A 10,510-nucleotide genomic window follows, 5' to 3' on the forward strand; every position below is an offset into this window, starting at 1 on the left:
TTTGCCTTTTTTTTTTTAAATCGCTGCTATGTACAGTATAACCTGGGGAGCCAATTACTTTTAACTCTTAAAGGAACCGCCATTCACCATTTACCATTCAATAAAAATTTGATCATATGAGTTTAATGTATTTATTTAGTCCATTTTCTAAAAATAAAATAAAAATGTATCTGGGTCCTTAAAGAAAAAGTCTTTTGGACAGACCGTATTTATAAATGAAGTCTTTCATTTTTCATAAGTCAAACTCATAATCCCTGTGGAGGATAGTATGAATAGAAAATGAACTCATGTCCCTCCAATTTTCAAATCATACAGCAATAAAAGGTATACTACCATTCAAGATAATCTTAAAGGTTGAGCTATTGAGCTTATATTGAATGGTAATATAAAATGTATACTACCATTCAATATAATCTTAGGTTTATTTGTTTCAGGCCCAGCATGTGTTCAGTCCAGTGATTCAGGGCAGTGCGAGGATGATCACCCCTCCTGCCCACGCTCAGCCCAGCCTGGTCTCTTCCTCCACCACTCAGTATGGTGAGCAGATGCATACTATGTATGGTAAGGACTCCCGCCAGCACAAAGACTAAGTCTTGCCAGCCCATTTAACCTATTTACTGTCATACCTGTGCATCTGTGATAAATTAAGTCATTTTTTATTGCTCTGAATAGCTTGATGCTACAGCATTTAATGTTGGTCCTTGTAATGAGTCACACATTAATGACTCAACAAAATGAAAAAATAAAAATGAAAGTGACGTCTGGCTAAGTATGGTGACCCATACTCGGAATTTGTGCTCTGCATTTAACCCATCCAAGTGCAAACACAGTAGTGAACACACACATACACCGTGAACACACACCTGGAGCAGTGGGCAGCCATATTGCTGCGGTGCCTGGGGAGCAGTTGGGGGTTCGGTGCCTTGCTCAATGGTCTCGCCTCAGTCGTGGTATTGAGGGTGGAAGAGAGCGCTGGTTATTCACTCCCCCCACCGAAAATTCCTGCCGGATCTGAGACTCGAACCCGCAACCTTCGGGTTACAAGTCTGACTCTAACCATTAGGCCACGACTGCCCCTCGAGCTCCTAATAGCTCCTAATTTTCCAATTTTCCTTTATTCCTGATGTTTCTGTTATGTTTTCTTTATTATATTTTTAATTGTAATTATATATAATAATTTTTTTGTGATTTTATATCTAAATGTTAGTTTGAATGTCAGTTACAAAACTCATTCTAAAAAGTAGATGTTTCGGAGTATGCCTTTTGTGTTTATTTTTATTTGTTAACATTGATAATCATTGAATTTATTATGAGTAAATGCAGTGTGCTATATATTGTAACTGTTTTTATTTGTTTCTTTGTTTCAGTGTCACCTGCTCCCCTTCCTCAACAGTATCCCCACCCAAGCTCCACCCTTCACCCTCATTCGCAGCACCCTCAGCCCTCTGCCACCCCGACAGGACAGCCGCAGCAGGGTACCCAGCATGGAGGCAGCCACCCGGCCCCCAGCCCTGTTCAGCATTCTCAGCACCAGGCGGCGGCCGCTGCAGCTCAGGCCATGCATCTCGGCAACCCACCACAGCAACAGATGTACACAGCCCTGGCACCCACCCCGCCTTCCATGACCCCCGGCCCCAACCCTCAGTCTCCTCAAGCCAGCTTCCAATCCGCTCAGCAGGCCGTCTACATCCACCCCCAGCAGGTGCAGCATGGGTATAACCCTAACCATATGGCTCATGTGCAGCAGGTTAGTGTTAACGAGACCGACACCAGGATTATTGAAATGCTTAGAAATACTTACAAAAAAAAAATATTCATTCACTCTGTCTCTAAAGGCCCACATGCAGTCAGGGATGGTGCCTCCACATCATGGCACTCCTTCCCACCCCCCCACTATGATGTTGATGGCCACACAGGCTCCTGCTGGACCCCAGCCTACGCTGTCCCAGGGCACTCTCAACCCCATCCCTGTGTCCTCAGCCACACACTACTCCTACACTCTCACCCCTGGTAAGGATCTATCTCATCGCAACTCAGCACATGTCAGTTTTTTTATGTTTACACACACCAGGAATTTGTCTCGGTGACAGAAAAACTTCCAGTGCACAGAGACAACAGCAATACACATATATATAAAACAATAAAAAATAAATATAAGTGTACATTAGGGCTGCCCGTTAATAGTCGACTAACCGTTAGTCGATGAGCAGAGGCTTAAGTCAATCCAAATTTTATTAGTCGATTAGTCACAGGGGGGGGAAATAATCCTTCCACAGGAAGGGGGGAAGTCACGTAGTCTGTGATGGACAGATCATTAATAGCTGGTCTATGTGGTAATTACAGTACATCAGTCAAGACATCCAAATGTTCGTTTCGTTCATCGACCTCAAATGTGGCTTATCATCTGAAACATGTAAGTAGCAGCAACATTACACGGCCGGTCGCTTTAACGTTAACCTAGAAAAATGTGCGCTATTCAAGTGTTTGTGCGGAGTGTGGAAGCTGAATAGTAGCGTGCTCACTGCATGACGGTTAACTTGGAGGCACCGGTGCGATCATTTGCATTTAACTTAAAATACTCTGTCATTTTTGCTCGTACAGATAAAAATAATACATCTTTTGAATTTGTAAAAGGTCTACTTTTTTTGTGTGCACTCACAGTAACAACAAAATGTGCTTTTGTAAAATAATGAAAGCAAACAGGGTGTGCTTTCTGCCGTCTAGGTCTCTGTGAACTGTGAGCACATCAAAAACGTAAATAAATTTTAAAAATTCCACCGCAACTCTTGTGTTTGCCTCACAGACATGAAAAATATATCTATAGAAAGTGAATTGTTTAATTTTAAGTGAACCAATTCAGATGGAAAACAAATATTTTCAGATTATGTAATCCGCATGAAATGTGCATGTCCACTGTGGAGATAACGAATCAGTGTTGTCAACTTCATCACTGCAGCCGAAAATACAGAAAACACTAGTTTACCAATGAATTATTATTATGTTAAGGCAGTCTTCTTGCTGTTTTTCCCTGACACATTCATAATCATTACTTCTGCCGGTGCGCTGTGGCAAGCTTTAGGCATGTGCTTGAGCACTGATAGGCTATTGGCAATTAAAGGCTCATTATTATGAACTATATGGTTTATTAATATAAACGTGCGATTAGTCGACTAATCACTTAAAATCAAAGACGACTAGTCGACCAGAAAAATCTATAGTAGAGGGCAGCCCTAGTATTCATATAGATACATATATGTGTAAATATAGTATGCAAATATATATGCATATAGATATATTTATATGTACAAGTGTGCTGTATACAAATACAACAGGGATTAACAGGGAATGGAATAAGAATAGGTATGTTAAATGCCACAGTTTTTGCAATAAACAAATTTTTGGTTACACTTTCTATGATGCCCATTTTTATAACACATTATAAGGGTATTCTTAAGGCATTATAATGAATGCATAATGCATTATAAAACTTATTTGTGATTATAACTTTTATGAGTATGATTATTTATAACACGGAATAAACACCATGTTAAATCCACTTAATTTATCATGGATTATAATCTCATATCTTGACATTATTTATTTATGATCTGTACAGTATCTTAGTATCTTACTGATATTACAATAAATATAGTTAAAATCAAATGTGCCATATTACACATTCATCTGATTAGATATCTGATCTTATGGCTGTTTAAGAAAAAATATTATTTTTATTATTGTTGATGTTATTTATAAGTGGTCTTTGTCTGCTTTAAGTAAAGTAACAAGTTAACAATGGCAAGATATGAGACTTATAATACATTATAACTATGGGAAATATAATCCATTGTAAGTTAAGTGGATGCATTGTGTTCATTGTGTTATAAATCATCATAATCTTAAAAGCTATAACCACAAATAACTAAATATTATAATGCATTAAAACTGCTGTTATGATTACTCATGAGATGATACAACATATTATAAGGTTTTTTATAATACATTATGCATTCATTATAATGCCTTAAGTATACTTTTATAATGTATTATAAATGGGGGCTTCATAGAAAGTGTTACCAATGGTTTTTATTGCACAGTGAGGAGAACTTGGGGCATTTAACTGTTAATGAGGTAAATTGCTGATGGAATATAATTAAATTGAAAGTTTAAATAAAAACATAAAACCACAATACACAGTATGTGCGCTGTTATGGTAGACAATCATAGTGCTGTTAATTTAGGAATTTTATTTATTATTTTACTAAATTCTTCCATTCAAATTCTCTCCAAGATCTTGGGTTTGTAGTAGTTGCCTGTATTTCACATGTTCCTCTGTTTGGGAGTAAGACTCCTCCCATTTGTATTTAATGTATGTTTGTGAAGTTTCTCTCTTCATTTTGCTATGGAGTGTATAATATAAATCTTTCTCTGTTTTTGTTCAGTGCAAGGTCACCATCAGCAGCAGCTGTAGAGGATGAAGTTCAGAGAACAGCAGTCGATTTGAGTGGCTCCTGATCTTCGATAGAGCCATCTGGCCCCACCCACCACTTACTGGCCAACTAAACTTTACCTGTCTCTAAACACCCCCCGAATGGCCACGAGAACCTCAATCATGCTGCTCTACTGCTACCCTCCACCAGTGATTAAGAAACGTGTACAGGCAAAGATGTGGTGAACTCTGGCTTTTTTTTTTTTTTTTTTTTTTTTTAAACAAGAGTTTTAACAAGGAATCATTTTTCGCATATTTCAGTGACACTAGAACTCTTGCAGTGGGTCATAACAATAACAAAATTGCCCAGATGAGTGAGAAAACTGTGCATAAATAACTGGAACATTTTGTCTGCACCTTCTAAGTTAAAGATAATTCTTCCGTATATTGACAGTATTAACATTACTGTTAAATGCTGCTGCTATAGCTGTGCTCAAGACCTTGGGGTAAATCAACACCAACAAAATGAAATGGTTCTAACTAAACTAAACACAAGAAACTTCCATTAATGAAGACGTTTGGCAAAAAAAAAAGCAGATAAATTATTTATTAATTTAATCTGATGGCAAAACCCCATTAGACTTGACCGTTATAAAACTGTTAAGTTAAAATAACTTTTACTTTGTAGATAATATAAATGAATTAAAAAAATTAAAAAACATTAAAAAAAAGTTTTAAAAACTTTACACGTCTTGACTGTTCTTTTTTCTGTGTCATTCTGTTACTTTACTTAACAAGAATCAAGGTACTACTTTAGTCTTAAATGTGGATTTGCTCATTTTTGCGGTTATGATGTAAGAACATCAGAAGACACGGAGGAGCGTCGCATGCACTTCCGCTCCAGGCCGCCAGGAGAAGCGCTGAACCCGTCAACGTCAGAATACCGCGCTCTTCCGGTTTGAACATGTGGAATGGCTGCTTGAACAAATCCCGTATTACAAAAACATTTGCAAACAAATTAGAAATCTTCTGAAAAAGTAGGAAGCAACGGTTTTGCCACCATGGGCAAGTTTAACGTCGTTATCTTGAGGTATCCGTCCAGGGATGATTTTAGAGTCCTCACAGCGGTATGTAACGTTATCATTTTAAAGAAGGCATATTTGTTCACATCAACTTTTCCTCCAGCTTTATTTTTAAAAACCATATGACGAGCTACAGGCGTATTTATCTGAATCAAATAGGTTCAACATTTAGCTGAACGCATATTAAACTGTCAAATGAGTGTCAGTTGTATCACGGCATAAAATGTAGTTCACGTTACCGCAGTATAAAGATAGTTTGCGGTTTGATATTCAGATTTCTTTTGGCTATAAATACACAGTGCGCTGTCATAGACATGCAAATAATACCTAATATCTGAATATCAAACCGCAAACTATCTTTACTGCGGTGTTCAACGTTCTGTTTATGAAACTTGATCCATTAGTTAGATGTCAGTCCAATTCAAAAGGGTCCAGTTAGGGTCCAGTAAGCGTGTTTTGTTTTGAAATTGTTTCTCCGGGATACACAGGTGGAAATGGGCATGAAGAACCACGAGATCGTCCCAGTAAGTCTGATTGCGTCTATTGCCAGTCTCAAACATGGAGGATGCAACAAGGTTTTGCGGGAGCTGGTCAAACACAAACTACTGGCCTATGAACGCAGCAAAAGTAAATGCGTCAGACTTCAGTTTCATCCCGTAATGTTTTTGTGAATGAGTGCGGCTTTTGACCGTGTTTCCTCTCTGTAGCTGTGCAGGGGTATCGGCTGAATCACGGTGGCTATGATTACCTGGCACTGAAAACACTTTCATCCAGGGATGTTATTTTGTCAGTTGGAAACCAGATGGGAGTCGGCAAAGAGTCAGGTCTGGGTCATTTTTGATTAGAATTTCTTCGCATTAAGACGTCAACACCTTTTTAATGATTCATTTCTCCCTTCAACCCACAAATATTTTCACTTATCATAAAGGAGATTTTTTTCCAGAACTAAGGTGCTTTTTTTATATCTCAGATATTTACATTGTTGCAAATGCTGAGGGGGAGCAGTTTGCTCTGAAACTTCACAGACTGGGTAGGACATCCTTCAGGAACTTGAAGAACAAGAGAGATTACCACAAGCACAGACACAAGATGTCATGGCTGTACCTGTCCCGGCTCTCTGCCATGAAAGAGTTTGCATACATGAAGGTAATATCCATAAATTCCAAGAGAATATAGAGACACACTTCTGCTGTTGTTTTTGGGACAAGCCAGTGTCGTATTTTGCATTTGATCTGGTTCGAGTATTAAAATAATCAAATGTATTGTTCAATCCATTCTTCTATCACTGATATAGCAGATGCTTTTATTTAAAGTTCCGCAACTCAGTTTTCCATGAAGATAGCCTTAGATGCTGACATGGCAATAAAAATAAATAACTACTACTATTTGAAGTTCTCCATTGTATCCCATAACTAATAACCAAAAAAATCTCGATTCTAAGCAACTGTATAATTGTCTGTTGACCCTTGCAACCGATCTACTACATTGTGCTAGATATAGAGCTCTTGTCTTCTGAAATAATTTCAACATAAATCACCGTATAGTAATGAAATAATATAAAGTAAATTTAAATAAAATGAAGACAAGAAAACTGCTAGTTCTTGCGCAGGCTAATGTTTGTATGGATTTATTTTATTTAAGAGTCCTTGTTTTTCCAACAGGCATTATATGATCAAGGGTTTCCTGTCCCAAAGCCAGTGGACTACAACAGACATGCAGTGGTTATGGAGCTCATTAATGGTTACCCACTGTGAGTTTACCTGCACTTTGCTTCAGATGAACAGACCTTCACGCATTGCTTTATTTTCTTGCATTAAATATTTACTTGTGTAGAAAGGTCGTTGACAACTGCCAAACTGTTCAGTGGTTTGCTGTATTAATCTGTCTTGTACAACTCTTTCATAGAAAGGACATAGAAATACCACTTTTGTTTTTTATTTATTTTTATTTTTTAACACATGACTGTCACATAGGTGTCAATTGAATGTTGCTGTATTTTTCACATAGGTGTCAGGTTCGAGAAATTCAAGACCCAGATGCATTGTACAGTGAAGTCATGGAGCTAATAGTCAAACTTGCCAATCATGGCCTGATCCATGGAGACTTCAATGAATTTAACCTCATGATCGGTGACAACGACCACATCACAATGATTGACTTCCCTCAGATGGTCTCCACCTCACATACAAATGCAGAATGGTGACTATCTAACCTGATATTAAACTGATAATGATAATGATTCAATAATAAGCACTGGCACTGAAATTCTGTTTTTAATTGTTTTGCAAAAGGTACTTCGATCGAGATGTCAAGTGTGTTCGAGATTTTTTCTTAAAAAGATTTAACTATGAAAGCGAACTCTATCCAACATTCAAAGATATCAGGTAATTTTTCTAATAGCTTGCTTTGTTATAATCAGACTTTAGATAGTCTAGACTTTAGAGACATAACTACGTTACATATTCCTCTATACAGAAGAGCCTGCTCGCTCGATGTGGAGATCTCAGCTAGTGGCTACACCAAGGAGCTGCAGCAGGATGACCGTTTGCTCCACCCTGAAGGTCCAGAGGGTGAAGGACTCAGTGGGGATGAAGATGATGACATCCCAGAGTCTGCTGACGATACACATCAGGCCGCCTCAGAGGACGTTGTCAGCATGGAGGAGTATAAACATGCCATGCTTGAGCTGGAAGGGCTAAAAATTAGCAAGGAGACTCCAATAGAAAAGAAGGACACAGAGGAACATGATGGAGCTCAATGTGAAGAAGAGATCCTCTCAGAAGACATTCAGAAAGAAACTGTTTCTGACATTTCCAAAGACTTGGAGTGGGAAGAGGAGAATGAGGTAGAGGATGAGTGTCCTGATTTGGTTGACCTGTCTGCATCCAACAAAGAGTTCAGGCCTTTCAGGTAAGGAATCTTTTTTTGTCATTTGATATGATGTGATTTTTTAATATCGTAACTTGCTTGAACACATGTAACCTTTCCATACTGCTATAAAGCTACAGTTGATATTTTGCCTTATATCCTAAAAGGGATAGTCCACCCAAAAATGAAAATTGTCATTTTTTCACCTCAATGAGGTTTATTCTTGCACATCAAGCAAGTATGGTTGAGCTTCTGTTTACCGTATTTGATGTGCTATGATCATTGTTTAAATATGAATAAAAGCCTAAATTAAAGCTGTTCATCATATAAAGTGACCGTGTATTCTTCAAATGACTAAACTGCTTGACATTTACATTTACACTGTCTTTATGCACTTTTTGAAGCTTGAAAATTTAGGTTGTGTGAACTTTCAGTGGATGGACAAAAAGCATGAGATTGAGAGAATATTAAAAAAAAAAAAAGTGTAAAAAATTTCAAATGTAATATTAAGGGTTTGGAATATGATGGCGAGTAAATTTTTTCATTTTAGGGTGAACTATCCCTTTAAAAAAATATCTACTGACATATCTGCTACCTGTCAATAATTTAAGCTGCCTAATTGAAGCATTCTTCAAGTCATATATGTTATGGCATAATTCGTTTCAGAGCTGCAGTGGGAAAAAAGATTGTCCATGAATTATGACCTTAAATTATTTTTTGCTCTTTTTGATGCTTGACAGCCTGTGTTAGCTATGGTCTTAATGATGAATTTTCATTATTGTGTGAAGTATTCCTTTATATAAAACCGTTAATCTTATATATATATATTGATTAGGGATGCAGCGATTAACCAGTTTCACAATTAACCGCGCTTTAAAATGTCACTGTTAATTAATCGTAAAGGCTCCGCTACACCAAGTGTTTCTGTTGCACAGAACGGAACAGTTGCAACTTGCACAAAACGAAAACAAAGTTACACTAGCGGTGCACCAGCTTAAAATGCTGTGCTTATCAGAGACACGGAGGCTAGCTACTACACACACTAGATTAACTATGACAGAGGAACCAAAGAGCGGTCCTTTATTTCCACCAGAGAACTGACTGAATAGTCGATAGTGTGGGACCATTTTGGGTACACCAACAAGAATGACCAGGGTGTTATTTAAATATTGCCATAAAAACTGCTGCTAAATAGTGAATACACGGCTTTAAACTATTTTAATGCATGACGTGAAGGCAAGACGGACGCAAAGCTACGGCTCCTTAGCTCAGTATTCTGCCCACTTCAGATCAGACAGATGAAATAGTGTGGTAAGATCACATTTATTTGAATTAATTAATTATAACATTTAGCTACTTGAATTAATTATTCAATCGAGAGAGAGGGAGAGAAGTGTGTGTGTGTGTGAACCTGTGTCAGCGCGTCTCTCTACAAACGTGAGTTTAGCTACTTAAACAGTGATTTTACCCTCTCCTTGATGATGAATATGTAGCAATTCAGTATCTAAGCGATTTTATTAAAGGGGTCATATGATGCGATTTCAATTTTTCCTTTTTCTTTGGAGTGTTACAAGCTCTTGGTACATAAAGAAGATCTGTAAAGTTGCAAAGACTAAAGTCTCAGATCCAAAGAGATATTCTTTATAAAAGTTAATAGTCAGCCACGCCTACCTAAAACGGCTCGTTCTAACACGCCCCAGTAACATTGTTATCTATTATCCCTTTTATAGTATTATGCTTAAGTCAATAACCAACAAGATTTTTTTTTCACCATGTTTCCAGTTTTCTGCCTCAGGTCCAAAAAGAAATGTAAAGAATGTACAAACTGAAAACACTACATACTTTTGTGATCTATTTTCATTAGTTATTTTCAAAAGGGAAATACTGACATGGATGTTTACAGAGCAGAGATTTTATTATTATTACTTTGTGCAGTATTATTGGTTACTGTGATATTTCTGTTTCTAAAGGCAGCAATAAATAACACTTTATCTAAAGAGTGTCCATGTGATTTTATACATTAATAATTTTGTGAAATGAGAAATGAATAAATAAACGTCATAATCGTGAAACCGTGATTATTCCTCAGACAATAATCGTACCAACAAAAAACAAAATCTTTGCATCCCTA

General features: G+C 37.3%; 2 protein-coding genes across 12 annotated transcripts in view; both read left to right on the forward strand.

The window, feature by feature from the left end:
* Nucleotides 1–4,720, forward strand: part of LOC107676658 (ataxin-2-like) — a 29,661-nt gene extending 24,941 nt beyond the window's left edge. For 8 of the 11 annotated variants that reach the window (XM_016471262.1, XM_016471263.1, XM_016471266.1 and 5 more), the window contains 5 exons: nt 435–561; nt 1,368–1,747; nt 1,836–2,010; nt 2,344–2,413; nt 4,443–4,720. In XM_016471262.1, coding sequence (XP_016326748.1) covers nt 435–561; nt 1,368–1,747; nt 1,836–2,010; nt 2,344–2,408 — 747 coding nt within the window. In that variant the 3' untranslated portion in view covers nt 2,409–2,413; nt 4,443–4,720. The remainder of the gene's footprint in view (nt 1–434; nt 562–1,367; nt 1,748–1,835; nt 2,011–2,343; nt 2,414–4,442) is intronic. The other 3 variants (XM_016471269.1, XM_016471273.1, XM_016471267.1) reach the window with 2 other exon arrangements.
* A 636-nt stretch (nt 4,721–5,356) lies between these two features.
* Nucleotides 5,357–10,510, forward strand: part of LOC107676637 (serine/threonine-protein kinase RIO2-like) — a 7,391-nt gene continuing 2,237 nt past the window's right edge. The window contains exons 1-8 of the mRNA XM_016471223.1: nt 5,357–5,556; nt 6,000–6,138; nt 6,219–6,335; nt 6,482–6,657; nt 7,173–7,261; nt 7,519–7,710; nt 7,803–7,895; nt 7,987–8,421. Coding sequence (XP_016326709.1) covers nt 5,491–5,556; nt 6,000–6,138; nt 6,219–6,335; nt 6,482–6,657; nt 7,173–7,261; nt 7,519–7,710; nt 7,803–7,895; nt 7,987–8,421 — 1,307 coding nt within the window. The 5' untranslated portion in view covers nt 5,357–5,490. The remainder of the gene's footprint in view (nt 5,557–5,999; nt 6,139–6,218; nt 6,336–6,481; nt 6,658–7,172; nt 7,262–7,518; nt 7,711–7,802; nt 7,896–7,986; nt 8,422–10,510) is intronic.

The sequence above is a fragment of the Sinocyclocheilus anshuiensis genome, unplaced genomic scaffold, assembly GCF_001515605.1.
Source record: "Sinocyclocheilus anshuiensis isolate Anshui unplaced genomic scaffold, SAMN03320099.WGS_v1.1 scaffold344, whole genome shotgun sequence".
In the NCBI taxonomy this organism is placed as follows: Eukaryota; Metazoa; Chordata; class Actinopteri; order Cypriniformes; family Cyprinidae; genus Sinocyclocheilus; species Sinocyclocheilus anshuiensis.